We start from the raw sequence: 21,386 nt of genomic DNA, 5'->3' as shown, positions 1-21,386 counted from the left end.
GTGTTGGACAAAACGTTGAAGAAACCAAACATTCGCAGTCAACATCACTGCTCATTGTCGTCAATCAAAGAAAACAGCACAGAAAGCTTCGCTTAGATCGATTTCCAATGTGCGTGGGATCTGCATAATTTCCTTTCTCTTTTACTCTCTAAGCTTGCGCCGCTGCTGGTGGTGCTTTAACGTGACTTCCTCCGTTTTCCTCCTTGTCCTCTCTTTGCTGTCGCTGCCTTTCCCCCCTATTCCCAGCTACGTTCTGAATTCGCACGTTCATCCTTAGCTATGATCGTTTGCCCGGTCACGCCGAAGGTGGACGAGGCACATCGGCGCTGAACCCAGGAATGGGAGCCCAAGAGCTGCGCTCTAATACTATGGCGTCATCTCATATCTCAATAAAGGACACTTCGTCATCTCAATAAAGGACACTTCGCAAAACTGCGCCTTGCAAACTGACAAACACTACAGCTAGCATGACGAAACACAAAACAAAAGAATGACGAGTGAGATAGTGCTTGTTTTGACGACCACTTTATTTCTCCATTGTGTTCAATATAGAAGGTAATGGAATGTCGAGGTCGATGTATATAGCTTTTCTTCTTCAAACAAGTTACAGTTGGAAGGTTTCTGCAAAGAGGAAAAATACAAGAATAAACTGTAAGAAACAACCCTGGCATAAGTCAGCAAAACGTTGCTGTTATATAGCGTGCTTTTCTTTATATTTCCTTTCTCGGCTCCATGCAACATTCTCCGCCACAGACACACAAGACAACCTCTTCATTCAGCGTCGCAGATGCAAAATTACCATCTATATAAATTCAGGTTCAACTGCCATAGTAAAATAAACGACAAAAGACCAGCTTCGTATATATATATATATATATATCTATATATATATATATATATATATATATATATATATATATATATATATATATATATAGCATATATATATATACATAGTACATAGTACATATACATACATAGTATACATATATATATATATATATACTCAACAGGACTGACAGATCTACTCCCACTTCTTGCGGAGCAGGGCGCCAAGACCATAGCCGTAGTGGCCGACGCCGTAACCGCCGTAACCAAGGGCTCCGACACCGTAGTTGTAGACTGGAGCGTGGGCAACAGTGGCGACAGCTGGCGCGTGGTAGGTGGTGGCAACCTTGGTCACGGCTGGAGCAGCTGCGTAGGTGGCGACCGCTGGAGCAGTGGCATAGGTGGCAACAGCTGGGGCGGCGTGGTAGGCGGCAACTGGAGCAGCAGCATAGGTGGCAACAGCTGGAGCAGCGGCGTAAGTGGTGACTGGGGGCGTGAGCCACGGTGGCAACGGCTGGGGCGTGGTAGGTGGTAGCAAACCTGGTCACGGCTGGAGCAGCAGCGACAACTGGGGCAGCCGCGTAGGTGGCGGCAACCCTGGTCACAGCTGGAGCAGCGGCAACAACTGGAGCAGCAGCGTAGGTGGCGACTGGAGCGTGGGCGACGGTGGCGACGGCAGGGGCAGCGTGAGCGACAGTGTGCACAGCTGGAGCGTAGCCTGTGTAGCCGAGACCATAGCCGTATCCGAGACCACCATAGCCGTAGCCGAGACCATAACCTTGGCCAATACCGTAGCCGGTGTAGCCAGCGAAAGCGCTGGCGGCAAGAGCCAAGAGGACGCAGGCACGGATCTGGAGGGTCATGGGAACTTTGTGAGTGCGCTTTTATGTGAGGTTTACTTATCACGTCATAGCTTTAGCTAGTACTGGTTTGATGTGCACTCGTTCTTCTACGCATAATGTTGTTAATAATTCAACTCTTCATAGAGTTGAATGGAATGACTTGAAAATAAGAAATGGCTTAATGTTTGTTTTAACATGTGTATGGGATCTGAAAAAAAAATTGTTAGGGTGTGATATGTTCTATGGCTCTTGTACCCGGGTCCATGTGGACGTGTTACTACATAAATGAAAACATGCATGCATTACCGATTGAGCGAACTAAGATTTGTACGCTTGTAGTTACGGATTAAAGTGTTATGTATTGTGTAAGCATAGAACTATGCGAGAAAAGATTAGAAAGAAGGACAGATTTTTTTGTTACTTACAAACCCTGCATGTGCGCTTTCGTATTTCTATGCATGGAGGAAACGTACATGTTTCCTTTTACTTCGGTGGCTCTTCTTAAGGTAATGCATGTACTTAACATTTCTAACTTAAATTCCTAATGCGCTGACACTCTACTGAGCTATTTATCTTGCGCAATAGAAGAGCTGCTTACAGCATCGTCGAAATAGCTGCTCAGCGAATGAGTATCGCAATCATGTGAAATGATTCTTCTAAGTATCTTATTGTGACGTGTGCGATTGCAACAATTTTTTTGTTCCAGTGGCAGCATGTGAAACAGCCTAAGGGAGGTATAACGACGATGGCATGACGACAATTAGATGTCGAATCTTAAATGATGACAAAAGTACAACTACAACACGGTGACGATGATGATGTGAGAACAATGAGATGACTATTTTTTTAAAAACAAGCAGTAAACAAAGCTGAAATAAAGGCAATGAGATGACCACGATGACATCATGACGACGCTATAACAACAAATGCATGACGACGACTGTATGGTGACGACGCAATGACGACAATGACATGGCGACGGTATGGGGACATCAAGGGGACCACGATTGCGTGATGAGAATGGCCTGACGACGAGTGTAACAAAAAGACTTTAGTACGACGATTAGGGGATGACGATGACATAGTTACTACGGCATGATGAGGGTCCATTTACGAAGCTGGGGTGACGACGACGGCATGACCGCGATGGCATGGTGACGCAGGTCTGACAAGGGATGCATGACTGCGACTGTCTGACGCCAGCGCCATGACAACGACAGCATAATTACGATTGAATGAAAACACGCAGCAAGATTGCCATAGAATGACGAAGAAAGACTGACACCGACGGAATGATGAAGGGGTTATGACGAGAACGGTATGGCGATGAACATGTGATGAGGATGGCGTGGCGACGAAAGTAGGACCAGTGTTGGATGGCAAAGCTAGGTCAACGACAGTGGAACGATAATGACGGCACACTACGGCGGTGTGAAAACCAATGCATGAGCACTATATGATGACAATGGTGGGAAGGTAACGACACGACGAGAATGAGCTAACAAAGCTTCAATAATGACAATGCTAAGACCACGACGCCATCACGACTACAAGCATATGCCTCTGTTCCAAGCTGTTAAACAACTTGGCGCACTGGGTCGGGGTAGAAGCCGAGACGAAGACGGCATGACGAGAGTCGGATCACGGAGCAAGAGTGGGGACGATGGAACGAGCACGATGGATTCACTACCACAGGTAGCCTAAGCAGCTAGACCCGCCGGGTACGTCCAAGTGGATAGATAGATAGATAGATAGATAGATAGATAGATAGATAGATAGATAGATAGATAGATAGATAGATAGATAGATATAGATAGATAGATAGATAGATAGATAGATAGATAGATAGATAGATAGATAGATAGATAGATAGATAGATAGATAGATAGATAGATAGATAGATAGATATGCTTAAAAGTGCTGAAACAAGCAAATAATGCTAATGGTACTACTGAGTCCTGACTTTTACTTCTTTCTGATGTACGCAACTTCCTATCTGCATATCACTTCTCCATGATATAGAATTCTAACTAGCTATATGAACAAACCTTTGGACTCTCCGACTCGTCTTGACTGAGGGGCGTAGATTTATTTATTTATTTAGCGTGATATTTTTACCAATTTAATCGCAGCTTTTCGGCCAGAGGCTACTGCTAATCCAGTTTTCTTTGTTTGAGGCAGTCAAACATTTTATATTTGAATATGTCTGGTCCACATATTATTCGTGAATGAATGAGAGGTGGCATTGTGGTCAGTATAAGCACTTTGGGAACTTACGTTACACGCGCATATTTTCCGCTTCATTGTTAGGCAGAACAACGGGCAAGCACCTACCTGCCCTACGTCACTGTCCTTGTTTTATCTGCAGCTTTGTTCTTAGATGTGAAAGGGGCATTCGATGACGTATTACATAAGGCCATTCACGACGCTCTTGCGAAGTTTGGCCTAAGTGGACGAGTCTCTTTGGGGATTGCAAGTTACCTATCTGCAAGATCATTCTTTGTGTTAACTGATGATGGCCTAACAACGCGACGCTATACCAGCAGGGGCGTTCCTCAAGGCCGTGCTCAGCGCCCAACGCTATTCAACCTCGCTGTTGTTGGACTCGCTGAATACTTGCAACCTACCATCAAAATTTCAATATACGCAAACAACATCTGTGTTTGGGCTTCGATAGTCACACGTTCTAAGATACGTGCGCGGCTTCAAAGAGCGGCAACTTTGACAGCGAGCTACTTGTGTAGACAAGGTCTCAGCATATCACCAGAACAATGCGCACTAGGGGCATTTACTGGCAAACAAATGACGCCTTATGTCATCTAAATCAATGGGCGGATCATTTCCTATGTCAGAACCCACAGATTTCTTGGCGTAATTATTGACCGAGACCTTTGTTGGAGCCCGCACGTGGCCTACGTGAAACGTCGCCTGGCAGCAACTTCCCAGTTGTTTAAATACTCGACAGGAAAGATGTTGGTGATGTCAGTAGACACAATGCTGAAACTCTACAAAGAACTCTTTCTCGGTTTTTTAAGATATAGTCTACATGTACTGAACAACACCTGCAATACAAATATTCGTGTGCTGCAGGCAACACAAGCTCAAGCACTCAAAAGTAGCCTTGGTTTGCCCAGATGTACGCCAACAGAGGCAACTATTGCGATTACTCTGAACCATATAATGCAAACTCACATTACGGTGGAAGCCCTGAGAATGCACATCAGACATTTTGCACGTGCCCCCTATCACTACCTTGCAGCACTACCTTCAGACAGGCACCAATCATCATTCTAGAAAGCTATCGTCAAGTACGACGACAAACTTCCCTCGGGCTTCTCCACTGCAACTAAACGAGCGATACACCCCTGGTGTGTTATCAGCCCCGCAGTACATCTCAGTGCACCAGGAATTGGGAAAAAGTCTGAGCTGTCGTCGGCCGTGCTGAAACAACTGTCTCTGCGTCTTCTGCACGGTAGGTACGTGGACAGTGTATACATTTATAATGATGGTTCCATAAACATCCAGTGCTCGTCCGGTGCTGTGGTTGTCCCAGTAAAAGCTATTACCATCAGCTTTAGGACTGACCACCCAACGACATTGGCATCTGCGGAACTAGCTGCTCTTCGCACTGCACTTTGTTTCGTCAATCGAGAACCAGCTCAACAATGGTCAATCTTCAGTGACTCAAAGACAGCCCTACAATCTGTGCTATTAGATTTCCGTCGCGGGCCATTGGAACAGCTCGTATTCAATATTAGATGCCTACGCTATACATCACACGAGAAATGATACCACGTGATGTTTCAGTGGCTGCCAAGTCACTGCGGCGTCATAGGAAAACGAAGACGCCGATAATGCCCCTCGGCCAGCTTTTGAAGACACGCAGGAAGAGGCCATGCCACTTTCATGGTCTTGGAGACTTCGAGTGCTTGCAAAGGAGATCACGCTCTCTCTATGGTGCATGCCAAGCAGCCAGACCAACCAGAGCAGTCGTCAATACCACCTGCCCTCTTTGATGCATCTCTGTATGCCAACTGGACTCCGCCGAAGACAGGCCACTCTGCTTTATCGCTTATGGCTAGGGGTGGCATTGACCAAATCTTACTCATTTCGCATTGGAATGGTCGACAATCCTCTCTGCAGTGCCTGTCTTTGCGAGGAGACGCTAGAACACATTCTGTGCGACTGTCCTGAACGTAATGTTCAGAGACAGTCCCGGGCGTCTGTGCTAGTGCACCTTGACAATAGACAATTGTTGAAACGATTTTCGCTTATCGCCGACAGAAGACATGGCAGCTAAAGGCGACAATGGCACTACTTCGGTTTTTGAAACAGATGGGCTTGGACAAACGGCTGTGACAGTGATGTCACGCACCACGCAAGAGTGACGGACTGTAACTGGCGATGTGTGTGCTGTGTTATGTACTCTCTCTCTCTCTCCTCCCCATCTTTCATCCTCCGCATCCCGCTCCCATGTGTAGGGTAGCAAACCGGTTGAGCGTAACTGGTTAGCCTCCCTGCCTTTCCTTCTCCCATTTTTCTTTCCTTCCTTCCTTGTCGTTTTATGTTGCTCTGAAATTTGGTCGCTCGGCGCCATTTCTTAAATGCAGTTCTTGTGTAAATCAATATAGAGGGCCGACGGTAATGAGGCAGTTGCTGTATTAAACGTTTCTTTTTTTTTCCGTGACAATAAGTGATTGTGAAGGTCCCACCTGGGTATTATCAATTGTAAAGCCAAAACTCCTACTAAATCTAATCTTGCAGACGGGATGACGCAGTGCCAAATGAGAAATTTGAGCAATTTTCATTTCGCGGAAGATATCCTGTGCTGATATAACCGGGGTCCCACGTACCTTGAGCCGTACCTCAACAATGTGAAAGTACCACGTGGCATTGCAGAAAAAAGGTAATGTTCTTTGCCGTCGCTTGGAGATACTCAATTTTTTTTTGCTTTCCACCTAATTACATACGTAGTGTTCTTTAAAAAGTAAACTTCTCCAATATTATATAAATGTAGTGTGTTAATGTGAAAGTTGTAGACCAGGATATTACAGCTTTGTGTTGCTTAATGCGAGCTACATAAAAGCGGTTCTCCAAGCATGAGAGAAGGTCGCCAATATACGCGATATGCCTCGAGCGGGCTGTCGCGCGGCAATTTTTTCGTGTATTCGCGGGCTTCTTTCGTACTTAGCCGCCGTGGTTGCTTAGTGCCTATGGCGTTGGGCTGTAAAGGACAAGGTCATGGGATCGAATTCCGGCCATGGCGGCGGCATTTCGATGTGGGGCGAAATGCGAAATCAGATGCTGATTTAGTTGTGCGTTAAAAGAACCCCAGGTGGTCCAAATTATTTTGGGGTGGTCCAGTACGGCGTCTCTCACAATCAGATCCTGGTTCCGGGACTTAAAATCCCATGTATTTTTTTCTGCCTACATAACCAATCATGGCTAATTATGTAATTAAGCGGGCTTCAAAAAAAATATTCTGCTGATCTCCATGGGATGGCAGACAACGTTAGCGTGCTTCCGTCCGCTTACGTGGCCTTTTCAAATATTTAGAGGTTGGTTCAAGTAACGTGGGTCACGCTATATTCGGCACGTGCCAGCTGTGAATCCTTCGAGCGAGATTGTCAGCTCCTTGGCTTGGTAAGTGCGAAGTTGTTGGTCGGAATGAACATTCCCGATGCTTTTGACGCTGATTTCCAACAACCGCCCAACTTTTCGTATGTCCTCTCCACAATGTAAAATGTTTACACCCATAGGTGTGTTTGCCTCGTGGCACGCATAACAGCCGTAATGCTAGGGACTTCAAAAACATTTGTAGAGGATGACAACAAAGTTCGAACTAAACATCCGGCTACAAAAGTTTCCGGCTACAACTTTATATACTGCACATTTTGTATAGCCTACCACAGCTGCCATAAGTTTACTTCCGAGAAAAAGTCGGCAAAGAAGATGGCATCATTGGTTCCCACCAAGAATTTGATGTTACCGCGTAAAGGTGTTTTTAAGGCCTTAAAGGCACCGGTGTCACCCGTGTGACAAGCAAATTCCTTTATGGGTGCGTACATTTTTACAATGAAATGTGTTTATGCCACGTTTGAACCTTGTCAATATCGCTGTCATCAACGCCAAGTTTGTGCGGCCGACGATGTTTTCATGAGCATGACAAGCAAGAACAGCACGAATACAAAGCCGCATCTTGTCAATAACAATTTCTACGTTGAGAAGAGAATCCAAACTGGTCCTATCTAGTGTTCCCGGTCTGGCCTCCAAAATAGATGAACAGACACTATTGCTCTCACAGATTGTGTGGAGCGCAAAGCCCCGCAATGAGTGCCCAGCACGATCGCTGTATGATAGCTTAGTGGTTAGTGCGATTGACTCGGAAATAAGCAAATATCTTGACCTCTTTGGCTTCAAATCCCAACAGAGCTTCTTGCGGGGCAGTTTTCATTTTCTCCCCTCTATATATATGGGCAAACGGAGATGACGAAGTGGCCTAGTGACCGCAAAAAAATGTTCGTAGTTGGTCGTCGTCAGCGTAAAGGAACGAATGTAAGAACAGGATTGACAGAAGGAACAAAGCAATCCCGACTTCTAACATTACCTGCTGTCCCAGTAAAACACCGTTATCAATCAAACATTACTGGTGCAATGCACTTGCACTTTCTAATCATGTCCCGTCCTTTCGCCTTGGCGCTAAGTATACTGAGTAATTGTTGCAGACAAGCTCCGCCTTCAACCTCCCCATTAGAAGCGGTGTTGGATGTTAAATACGCACATTGCAATTCGGTATGGTCTTACGAACGCAAGGCAACAAAGATGGTAGCACCTGTCCGCACGTTAAACTTTCATTTGAATTTTTAGACTGACACCGCAACACCGGCCAGATCAAACTAGATGTGTAGGGTAGCGATGTCTCTCAGTTGGCGCACTATCAATAAGTCTTAGCAAATTTCGGCCTGCCAGCAGGTAGCCGCACCAGTTTTTCGGCAAAACCTATATCTTGTGCGCTGTGTAGACAGCTATGCTCTACATTTCAAATTTGAGCGTTTTGAAGGCATTACACTACTATTCATTTAGTAATCTAGCTTTAGCGACTATATGTTTACAACTCCGCGTCACTGAAAGTGAAGTATGATATAAGGACTGAAGCAACTGATAGATTCCAGAGAGCAAACAGCCCCGCTCTTCGTTGGACTACGCTCTTAAAGCAGGTCTTACATGGCCTAAAGAACATCAAACGCGGGAGAAATATTTTTTGATTGTGAATAAGTTAGGTTATTCACTATATTTACGAAGCTCTCTAAGTATGGACTTTTGAATTAACAGTATTATTAGAGAGACAAAAGAAGCAGCAAACAACAGCATTCAGAACTCACGGATATGTCAAAGGCATGCTAATAATTCTTGTGCCGTTATACACTGCTTTATTAAGCGGAGCATATTCATGGAGTGAAAAGAAGAAATGTCCCTGCAAGAAAAACCTTAATTGAGTAAAGTACAAAACAGGCGACTAAAACTAAATTCACATATCGTCTTGTGTGGCCTGCAACCATGACAACAAATTTCGATATATGAGCGGTTGAAGGGAGTGTCTGGATTAAGGCAAAGCCAACGTGTAGAAGAACAATCAACGGGGCAATCACAAAAAAAGCGAGACCTACGCTTACAATATATATTACCTATTTCCGCGCCACTTGCATGTAGGCAGGGTATTCGCAACGAGAATGTGGCCCGTTCGCAGAGGGTCAGACAATTTCCGAGAAACGAGATATGTGAATTGATTCAGCTGGGAAAAAAATTCACAGTTGATTGTAATAGTCGCTAATACTAAATTTAGCTCAGCTGTCTACGTGTTTTCGTTCCGGGATATATTCGGGCATCGCACCGATCACCGCACCGATTGCCAGAGCAGCGACGCGCGCGGCTGGGCTACCCGTCGCGGCGAACGTTATGCGCTAGGGGGACACACTATGAATCGCTTGAGGCGAAGGCTTTGCGCGAAAGCTAGGATTCTGCTTTTTTGATTATTATTTTACCCTTGAGGCCGGCGGCACCGCTGGTGGTACTTCAACGTGGCATCTTCCGATTTCCTCTTCGAGCTCCCTTCGGTGTCACCGTCTCTCCCACCTATCCCCCGCTGAGCTCTGCGTTCGCTTTCATCTTTCGCTTTACTCGTTCGCTCGGCTAAGCCGAAGGAGGACGAGGCGCGCCGAAGCTGAAAGCACGAACGGGCTCCTAAGAGCTACGCTCTAAAATTACTAACTTAAGTCCACGCACCTTTACCAAAAACGCTCTGAAAGGTTGAACCATTGCGTGAGGAATTAAAAAATAAATCTTAATGCCTACGGCAACACAATGATGTGTTTATTCGACTGCACGATCACCTTATATGAATTTACGCTAATCATTTCAGAATAAAGGACACTTTACGAAACTGCGCCTTGAGACTGTCAAGGACATCAGCTCGCATGGCGAAATATACAACAAAAGAATGGCAATGGAGATAGTGCTTGTTCCAACGACCACTTTTATTTCTCCATGGCGAGCATTATGGAAGATGACAGAATGTCGATGTAGATGCACATAGCTTGTCGTCTTCTTCTTCAAATACGTTAGAGTTGGAAGGTTTCTGCAGAGAACAAAAATACAAGAAAGTACTGTTAGAGGTTGCATTGGCATAAATAAAAAAAACTTTCTTGTTATATAGCATGCCTTTCTTTGTATTTTCTTTCTCTACTCCATGCAGCATTCTCTGCCGCCGATGAACAAGTAGACGTTTTCATTCAGCATCGCATATGCAACAATTACTATCTATATAAAGTGCAGGCTCAACTGCCGCAAAAAAATAAACTTCAATAGACAATATTTGTGTATGTGTATACACGCAAATGTACTGAAAGATCTACTCACACTTCTTCTTGCGGAGAAGGGCACCGTAGTGGTAGGGAGAGCCAAGACCATAGCCGTAGTTCAGGCCGTAGCCCAGAAGACCGTGACCGTAGCCGTAGTGGCCGACGCCGTAACCAAGGGTTCCTACACCGTAGTTGTAGGCTGGAGCGGCGTGGTAGGCAGCGACAGCGGGGGCAGCATGGGCAACAGTGGCCACAGCTGGGGCGTGGTGGACAGTGGTGGTGGCAACTGCTGGGGCAGCAGCGTAAGTGGCGACGGCTGGAGCGGCAGCGTAAGTTGCGACAGCTGGAGCAGCAGCGTAGGTGGCGACTGGAGCGTGAGCGACAGTGGCGACAGCTGGGGCGTGGTAGGTGGTAGCAACCTTGGTCACGGCTGGGGCAGCGGCGTAGGTGGCGACCGCTGGAGCCGTGGCATAAGTGGCAACAGCTGGGGCGGCGTGGTAGGCGGCAACTGGTGCAGCAGCATAGGTTGCAACAGCTGGAGCAGCGGCGTAAGTGGCGACTGGGGCGCGGTAGGTGGTAGCAACCCTGGTCACGGCTGGAGCAGAGGCAACAACTGGAGCAGCAGCGTAGGTGGCGACTGGAGCGTGGGCGACGGTGGTGACGGCTGGGGCAGCGTGAGCGACAGTGTGCACAGCTGGAGCATAGCCGGCATAGCCGAGACCATAGCCATGTCCAAAACCACCATAGCCATAGCCGAGACCATAGCCGTGGCTAAGACCACCATAGCCGTAGCCGAGACCATAGCCATGGCCAAAGCCGTAGCCGGTGTAGCCAGCGAGAGCGCTGGTGGCAAGAGCCAAGAGGACGCAGGCACGGATCTGGAAAGTGATGCGTACTTTCTGTGAGTGCGCTTTTATATGCGGTTTACTTATCATTTCATAGCGTTAGCTAGTGCAGGTTTGATATGCACTGGTTCTTTTATGCATAATGTTAATTTCTTCCCCTATTGAAAGACCGACTTTGATTAGTGGGCTAAATCTATATCCCATTTGACAACTAGAACCAAGACAGAAAATATTTAGCAGTGATGTTTCGCACAAACTATTTCAGAATTCTAAGACGCTCGGCCCAGAAGCGCAAGCTTTGCGTTGAACAACATTGACCCTTTAAGACGATTTTCAATTCGCAGTATAAAACTTGTTGTGTGTCGTAATTTTAGCTTAACTTCGTTCTTAACAAGTAGAGAAACGTTTGCGTTATCAATAATTTTAAAAGACTGTTAGCTATTGAAGCAATGATTAAGCAGCTATGTTCGAGCCAATAGGGTTTAAAAATAGAGCAATCCGCGAAATTACGCCAGCAGTAATTAATTTCTAAGGTGATCATCGTAAGTCGTGCTCTGCTAGTAAGGCATGTCGGGAACAGAAATTCTTACCATGGTGACTTTAGAGCTGCTGTTGAGCCGACTGCTGAATGAGTGCTGTTCGTGCGTGCTTTTATACCAAAATTCCTTCTCTCTTGGAATTTCAAATTCATTCTCTCCTGAACTACACAAGAAATGGAAGCACAAGGAAGAAAAAACAAAGAAACCAAGTCTGCAGTTCTTTTGTTATTCCTCCCATCTCTGCAAGGAATTTAATCAGGAGTAGGATCTTACGGTTCCACCTGGACGAACAGTAATCAAGATTCACGCCTTATTCACGACGACGACGCTTGTGTGAACTTACAAAAATGAAATGATGAAAAAAGTTTGAGACCAGCTATACCACTCAATCGTTCTGCATTTAAGCGTAAGGAAGCTTTGACGCAGTTGTGAACGGCTATGTGTGGTCGACCATGTTTCATGCTTCGTAAGGGCTGAAATGAAAGGAAAAAAATCAGTCGCTTGTGTGATTTACCGTGGAGTAGGAGAAATAATCATGCGTAGAATGTTTCCAGATGGCCGCGTCGGAGAATCGGGCGATATACCGTGCATTCCGAGAACAAGACCTGCATGCGAATTGTGCCAAAGCGGGAGTGCAGCACTCTTGCCCGAGATTCATTTGTACGAGGACAAATGCCCTTGTTGCCTTCTTCGGCTTTAAACTCAAGGGATGAATGACCGATCACGCGCAAAGCCTCGAGAATATTCGATTGAAGCTCCTGTTGTGGCGGCCAGGTCATCAAATTGAGGAGCAGTTTTGTACGTCACTGAGAAACCGTCATTAAGTGATATACGAAAAACACCAACTTAATGTTGGTTAAAGGGATGGCTGGCGCAAGATTGTACATCTTAATGAGCCAAAATTGTATGATTTGTCGGTGTTTGTGACATAGTGTGGCTGATCTATTGCTTGCACCACCCCAACTTAGATCCTAAGAAATATGCTGATGACAAAAATTTGTTTTAATCCTCTGAAATATTGCGCTGAAAGTCATGCTTTAAGGGATGATTATCTAACTGGTAGAGGGCCGTAAATGGGTCAAACTAGCAACACAAATTTGGCTTTCAAGTAACCACATATTAGGTTCTAGAAACTATACTCCATTATTCTTATCACACCGCATGGACCATGAACGATAGCGCAATGATCTTATCGCAAGTCTAAATTGGTCTCTCTTTTTTTCTCATCATCCTCTTGTGAAACTTTCTTTTTTTCTCGTAATTTTGCAAATTTCTTTCAAGAAGGAAAAGGTATGCTTCTTTTTATGGAAGCTCACACTTTAAGATTATAGCATCGGTGTTAGTTTCTAGTGAAAAGAATTCAATATAGCTTTTTCTTAGGAGAATTAGTTAAATGTTCGAAGTTTCAAACGCATTCATTATATTTGTTTTTTTTTTTATGATACCCTGTAGGCGCGAAGACATTACAGATGAAAGTGGGAAAAACGGGAAGCGTAACAATGAAATATGGAAAATAAAGAATGTCGCGTATTAGTAATTCCTAATTATTCATTACAATGTAATATCTTATGAATTTTTGTAAGTAGGACAGATAATATAAACAAAATAACACCTTGATAATTCCTGTTAGTACAATGTTAACCAGTGTCGTCCTTAGTCGTTTTCAAGTACGGCAAGTAAATAAAATAGCATGTTAATTATTCCTAATTATACAATGTTAGCTAACGCATTACGGAAGAGTTTGTTCTCTACAATAGATACAATTTCACAGGGAAGAAGTTTCCAGTGCCGTGATGATATGGGAAAAAAAGATTGGTTGAAAGTGTTAGTGTTGCCTGTTTGAAGTCCGCCCTTATGGCGATGATCGATGCGGCTCGACAGGCAATCAGGCTGAGAAATGAAGTTAATGTGAAAGGAGTAATGGTAATAAAATTTGTGGAACAATGCCAAACGTGCTATTGTTCTACGAGATGCAAGTGACGGAAGAGGTAGATTTCCTTCATTGATGTTACGCCAGCGGTACGGCTATAACTTGAATATATGAATCGGAATGAATTATTTTTGACAAGCTCGAGTGAAGAAATAAGGTTTTCATGGTACGGGTCGCACACAGCTGCAGCTTATTCTAATTTAGGATGCACTAATGACTGCTAAAGTAATAATTTTAAGGATGGTGGTGCTTTGGAAAACTTGTGGTGTAAGTAACCGAGCATTCTATTAGCTTTACTTATTATTCACTCAGTGTGAATGTTCCAGGTTAGTTTTGCTGTTCTATGAACTCCTAAGTATTTGTACGAGTTAACGGGTTCTACAGGAATATTATTTAGATAGCAAGTAGGAAGAGTACTTGCGTTCTTCTGCACACGCATAGCTTTACATTTATTAATATTAAATTCTATTAGGCAAATGTTACACCAATAAATCAGATAGTCCAAGTCACACTGACGAGCATTATTGTTGTCGTTAGTAATTATTTATCATGCAATCATCAGCAAACAAGTGAATGTGAGATGTAAATGAAGAAGATATGTCATTAATATAAATCAGAAAAAGTAGGGGCCCTAGTACTGCTCTCTGAGGCACACCAGAGCGAACCTCAGTCAATGATGAATACTAATTATTCGTAATAACAAACTGATAACGGTTAGTAAGAAACCATTCAATCCATTACAGCAGGTTACTGTCAAGGTTTAAAAGATTCATCTTGAATATCAGCAGTTTGTGGCAAACCTTGTCGAACGCTTTGCTAAAGTCTAAAAATACACAGTCGGCACAAGAAGCACGATCTAAAATACAGTGTATTCCATAAGCGAAAGATATGAGTTTGGTTTCACATAAGAATGTTTCGCGAAAACAATGTTGAGCTGAGGTGAAAAATGAGTTCGAGTCAAGAAAGTTAAAGAGGTTACTAAATATCACATGTTCAAGAAGTTTGCAACTGACGTTGGTAAGTAAAATCGGGCGATAATTCAGGGGTGAGCTTTTCTTAACATATATATGCAACGGAACCACCCTCCCTATTTTCCATTGATCAGGCAGAGTACAAGTGTTTATTGATTGTTGGAAAATATTAGCAAGCTATGCAGAACTGAATGCGTTAGTGCTTTTCAGAAATTTACCACTGTTAGTATAATAAACGGGAGCTGAGTTTATAGGCAAATCATCAATCAGCCTAGCAATACCAGAGAAGTCAAGAACTATGCGTTGCATAATGAGATAGTTGTAGTGTTCCGTGTGTGGTGGATCAATGCTCAATGAAGTGGAAAAATTATTTGCAAACGATTATTTGACAATGTTTGCGGTAGCTTCACTTGGAATAACTTCACCTGACCCGTCTTTCAAGGTGATCGAGCTATCAGAAGACGGGTTAATGACGCGCCAAACTTTAGGATATCTGTCGTAAGCATGCCAGGTAGCGTATAGGATAAGTAATTCTCTTTAGCGCTTTTTAGTGCAGTTACGTACACATGATTGGCAGAAAAAAAAACGCCCTGAAAGGGAGATAATCAAGGCTTTATTATTATAAAGAGCACATATTAAGCGCGTTAGGGCACCATCACTAGCATTAAGTGACGAAGAAATGCCATTCATAAATTATAGCCTGCAATCGCCGCTAAGATTAGAGCGTGCCGTGGCCTTATTTGGTTGAATACTCGGATAATACCTGCAATGCCCGAGTGCTCCTATATACCGGCCATGATAATTCAGCTCAAATTCCTGGCTTACGAGCAGTGTTATCTTATATCACATCGGTTAGTTTACTTCTACTGTGATTACATTGCACTTAGGTATTATGTATAACGTCGCGTGATTCTTGGCGAATAAACAGTTCAAAGTTGGCTCCCGTGTATTTCGTTTGTGTCTCACTTCGTCCTCATCAGCTTAGCGCCGTAGCCTTTCTTTTTAAGTCATGAACCAAGTAGCTTGGCATCAAGTTTTCTGAAATCTTAACCGCTTCTAATGTTGAATTCAGCGGGAAGCCTATCTTATAGCATCCCCAACCATCGTAGTGGGCGCCGTCGTCCCAGTTTCCACTGCCCTGAACTGTCATGCCATTGACTCTGCCCACTGAAAACTAAGAATATGCTGCGTGCTTGGTGGTCGTTGTTCAGTCGTCATGCTGTACTTATCCAGCAGTGGTCGGGCCGACATTTTCGTATTTTCAATCATTGCCTCACTGGAGACCAAAGCACCCTCCGCTCTGGACACGACAACGATTGTAGAGTACGCAAAGTAATTTGATTGTGGATGTTCCTAGAATGTGAGAGAGAAAAAGAAAACGGTACAATACGAGGCCACCCATGGCATCGTCAGCAGCAAGGTTCTCAAGCGGCTGCGATTTTATTCGGAAAATCTACCTGGCCGCATACGTCTTGTAGCTGAGTTTGGATTAAATTTAAACGTATTGCATTACAAGCAACAAAGCGAGGGTGATCTCGTGCTTTATTTACTATGCATACATCTAAGAAGCTCATTTTGTTTACTCATCGTTTTTCCTAATTTCCTGCTATTCATATTGTGCTGAGCCTTGCTGCATATAAGTTTCACATTTGAATATCGCTTAGCCGCGTGGCGATTCCCTTAACTGAATACTTCTTAATCTACTCAGTTGCAAAATGTAAATTGCAAAATGTAAATAAGTGATCTGACCACTGGAATATCCTGAAACACACGCACACACGCACACGCGCGCACGCGCACGCACGCACGCACGCACGCACACGCACACGCTCCCACACACGCACGCACACACGCACACACACACGCACACACACACACACACGCACACACGCACACGCACACACACACACACACACACACACACACACCAGTAGAAAGCGAAACACTATGTTTGGCCTAAAGGAAAGGTAAATAAAAAGCGCATAAAGCAAGCAAGCAAGCAAGGTTTCAACACCTGCGAGCTTGTGGCACTGAAGCAGTTCCACGCTTCCCTAGCGAGCTTATGTCAACGCAAGGCTATGTTTACGTGTGCAGAATGTTGCCATTGAAAGGTAGCAGTGTGCAGAAGTGCGGCGTGCATTGTTTTCTTCAATGGCACAAAGATAAACTACGACAATGAAGCGGATCAGGCCAACAATTTGCGCGTATATTTGCTGCTTTATTTGGGCGGGTAAAGTTGCATTTATTTATTTATTTATTTATTTATTTATTTATTTATTTATTTATACTGCAATCCCCACAGGGGATTTTAGCAGTGTGGGAAACAATACATATGTAAGGAACCCTATAGCATAGGCAACGAACGCAATACAAATCAGGTCAACAGAGCTTGAACATGGCAGTGGCACAGCAAGATAACACATTTTTACTGAATACTTCAAACAAACGCCGGAAGTGATGATTTTAAAACTAGGTCATTTGTTAGATGATTCCATTCAACCACTGTTTGTGGAGAAAAGGAATGCTTAAAACAATTCTTACGCGTAGTAAATGAGGTTATTCTTCGGCTATGTCGTTGCCTATTAGCATAACCAGATGAAGAAGTAATTATTCCCGTGTGATCGGTCTTATAATGACCCTTCATCAGTTGAAAGTTGAAAAGGGAATTTTACTCGTGATACATGGTTTCTTTGCATTGATGGTGGCAGTTTTGCTTTTGTTGAGAGGTCTGTCACTGAAGAGCGTCCGAAGCTGTTATAAATGAAACCAGCTGCTTTTCTTTGCACCATTTCGAACTTGTTAGTGCCAGTTTTAGTAAAAGGGTCCCAAATTACACATGCAGTCTAGCATCCGCAGAATTACATCTTTATATGCGAGCAGGCATCCAGTGGGAGTAGAATGTTTCAAAGCCCTACATAAAAAAGAAGCTTGCGGTTAGCATTAGCTACTACATATTCAAGGTGCTTAGCCCAAGTGAGGTCATTTGTGATCCAGAGTCCGAGATACTTATAATGTGTAACTTCGGAAATAATTATGTTACTAATACCGTACGGAATGGCTACTTCATGCTTCTTACGTGAAATGGACACAAAAACAGTTTTCTCGAAATTAATCGACATTTGCGAGGCATCGCGGCAGTCGATAATTTTGCCGAAAAGCATCGTTCAGCAACTTCTGGTCAGTAATGTTGTCTATCTCGGAGTAGACTACACAGTCACCAGCATAGAGCTTAACCACAACTTCAATATCATGCAGCATATCATTAATGAATAAAAGGAACAAGAGCGGTCCAAGGACCGAGCCCTGGGGAACACCAGAGTCTACCGGAAGTCGTTGAGATGAATGATTATTAAAAACGACAAATTGTTTTCTGCCATCAAGGTATGTTGCGAGCCAATTAATTAGTCTGGAGTTTTTCAGTATCTTGTTCAATTTGTAAGTAGTTTTTTGTGACAGACCCTGTCGAAAGCCTTTGAAAAGTCTATGAATATAGCATCTATTTGTTTCCTATTGTTAATTGCCTTCACAAAGTCATGCACCGTTAAAACTAATTCGGTAATTGTAGCGTAGCATTTTCTGAATCCGTGTTGATGCTTTGTTAGTATATTATTGTTTTCCAAGAATTCTGAGATATTATTATGGATTATGTGTTCCAAAAGTGTACATAGCGTAGATGTTAATGAAATTGGTCCGTAGTTTTGAATGCAGTGCTTTTATACTGTTTCATGTAGTGGCTTCACTCTGGCTGTCCTCTGGTGACTCGGTACTTGTTACTCGCACAAGGACATTGTGAACAGAACGTGCAAGTACTTTGATGTCCATTCTGAATAAAGTTTTAAAAATGTCTTTGGGAAGATGTCCGGTCCTAAATATTTTTTAGAGTTCAGTTGTAAAAGCATGTTTAGTAAACCTTTTCGCTTATTCGAACATCGGGTATAGGCGGCTCAAACATATCGAAAGGTGGCATTACATGATTATTATTTGTATAGACGGATTTAAAGTGTTTGTTAAACGCATTTGCTATTTCTTTGCTTTCGTGAACTGCTTACCATCAACATGAAATACAACACATTGCTTGGAGGTCGGAGAAATAGAACGCCAAACTTTCTCTGGAGCCGTGGTTACGAAACTTGGTAGCGATTCAACATAGTAGCGTTGTTTGTCGGCATGCATTTAACTTTAAAGCTGAGAGGAAATATCGTCGATCTTTTGTTTTACTGACTGCATGTTTTCGATTTTTCTGTTTTCTTTACACGTCTTGGTTTCCTTTGGAGCCGCAATGTTTCGCGGGAGACGCAGGGAATATTGCGATTTTTCTTTTTAATCGAGAACGGGACCAAAGCGATCATTGCACTCTTAAACTACTTTTTTAACCTGTACCACAGCGACAATACGTCTTCCCTGCTACTTGAAAAGTCGTCAAAATTAATCGAAAGTATATCAGTAATTGATACATCATCGACTCGAGAGAAGTTTCGGTAAGATGAACATTCAGATTTCTTATCTAACACGGTGTCTGTAACGACGTGTAGTACATCCTCGTGATCCGATATTCCAGATGCTATCTAGCAATTAGTTTTTGCACTAATTGATTCGCTGACAAAAAAGGTCAAGCACTGATTCAGAACTGCCTTGAATTCATGTTCATTGTTCCACAATTTGCAATAAGTCAAACGCAGAATCAATGTCAAGCATAGCTTCCCCTAGAGGGTCACGTTTTTTAAATGAGAATGTTGACTAGTCTAAATTCGGCAAATTAATATCTCCTGATAATATAATAGAATTACCTGGCTTCACATTGGTATACAAAAATTGCCTAAGCTCGTATACGGCAATGATAAAATTAGGGGGTCGGTATATCGCTTCAATAACCTATATAACATTTGCATAGTAAGCTGTACAGAAAACACACTATACGAAAATTCGCAACGATGATTTAAAAAAGTATGCTAACACCCCCCCCTCTTCAATCACGGTCTTTTCGATACGAACATTAGCCAGTGGAAACGAGCTCACTGTTAAACACAGTGTCATTGGGCGAAGTCTCAGTCAAGACTACAATATCTGGGTTGTGCAAGACCAGAAGAGCCTCCAACTGAGTGGTCTTGTTGAGTATATGGGTTGTGCAAGAACAGAAGAGCCTCCAACTGAGTGGTCTTGTTGAGTATACTCCTACAATGGACATTTAATACTTTCAGGGTCCGAGATGTCTTAGTCAAAAGTCAGTTTCAATTTTTTAAGCCTGTAGCGAGACCCCTTTGATTCGTCCCTACCAAATAAGGCGGTATGAATGCTTAGTTTATCGACAATTAGTTTTACCTTGGCTCTGTTTTCTCCTTGTTTCCCGCAACTTTTCCACAGGTGTTTTCCTATTTCCCGAACTCTCTTTAAATAGTCCCCGGCTATCGATATTCCGGAACCTCTGACCTTATGACATGATCGTAGTGCTGACATATTTTCACAAAAGTCGAGGAGTTTAAGAATGACTGGTTGCACCCTGCCTGCTTGCTTTTTCCGCACACTATGGCATTTCTCGACGCCATTCACCGTTAAACAAATTTTTTTTCTGAAAAACACCATCGGTTACTTTCATTTCCAGTTCCTGACCAGGCTCCATGCTATCTTCCTCAATACCATATATGATCAAGTTATTCCTCCTCCCTCTGTTTCCCATGTCGTCCATCTGTTTCCTAACTGAAGTAAGCTGCCCCTGGAGTTCTGATATTGCGGCTGCCATATCTTGTACCTTCATTGCTAAGACTTTCAGGCTGGATAACTGTCCCTCAATACCGTCAATCCGTTTCGTTAAAGAGGAAGGTTTATCCTCTATCTTGTTCTGGGATACCTGCAGACACTCCATTGTTGAATTCAACTTGCTCTGGCCAGATGGTATTTCCAATAGCGCCTCTTTTTCTGTCTGAGAAGGATTTGATTCAATATCGCCGCAAGACAACATATATTTTGATAATGAAAAAAAAACATAACACAGACAGCTCTGTACACCCAGTGGGCAGGGCAGCAACACTAAAAGACGGTCTTCACTTCGGTAACGATGTTCACATTTAGAATCACTAACCTGCAGCGCAAAGGAAAAAGGATTGCTCAGCATATGTTGCCGTGTCTGCTACTGCCATGCCCACTGGCGAAGAACGGCTCCGGCTGTAGTTTTATAGTCATTCGAAGTGTCACGTGACATGACGTTGCCGATGTCGCGAAACGTACAGTCGCTGATAGCCAGGGATGATCCCGTCCTTAGATGACAGTGCCTAGAGTAGTGTCTCTGATACAGCATCGAATTCTTTTAAATGGTCGCCACGTGTCGTTCGATGAAATTCATGCGACGCCAGCAGAGCTGCGAGCAGCACCTGCAGGGCAAATCAAAAAGGACTGCTGAGCATGTTGCCGTGTCTGCTGCTGCATGCCCAATCAGACAAGGCATACTAAACCTAGAACTTTCTTTGGCTTTCTTGCGGTAAGTTGTCGTAGAGCATTCTTTGTTTGACGTCTGCAGCAGGACCGCGCATACATCTGGAACCTACTTATACGGAATATTTAAATATTCACTTAGATTTT

The 21,386-nt window shown here is 43.6% G+C and overlaps 1 protein-coding gene across 2 annotated transcripts; it reads right to left on the bottom strand.

Moving 5' to 3' along the window:
• Positions 1 to 509: 509 nt before the first annotated feature.
• Positions 510 to 11,994, bottom strand: LOC129387037 (uncharacterized). 2 transcript variants are annotated; one of them, XM_072287260.1, is made up of 3 exons: positions 11,964 to 11,994; positions 10,587 to 11,406; positions 510 to 621 (listed from the first exon to the last, which is right to left on the bottom strand). In XM_072287260.1, coding segments are annotated over exons 1-3 (825 nt in total). In that variant the 5' UTR covers positions 11,967 to 11,994; the 3' UTR covers positions 510 to 619. The 2 variants fall into 2 exon arrangements, with proteins under 2 accessions (XP_072143361.1, XP_072143360.1); XM_072287259.1 differs by lacking the exon at positions 510 to 621 and adding an exon at positions 10,181 to 10,305.
• Positions 11,995 to 21,386: the final 9,392 nt, after the last annotated feature.

This window comes from Dermacentor andersoni, chromosome 3, assembly GCF_023375885.2.
Source record: "Dermacentor andersoni chromosome 3, qqDerAnde1_hic_scaffold, whole genome shotgun sequence".
Lineage (NCBI taxonomy): Eukaryota > Metazoa > Arthropoda > Arachnida > Ixodida > Ixodidae > Dermacentor > Dermacentor andersoni.
The sequence above is the reverse complement of the archived record's forward strand: the minus strand, read 5'-3'. Positions and strand labels throughout refer to the sequence as shown.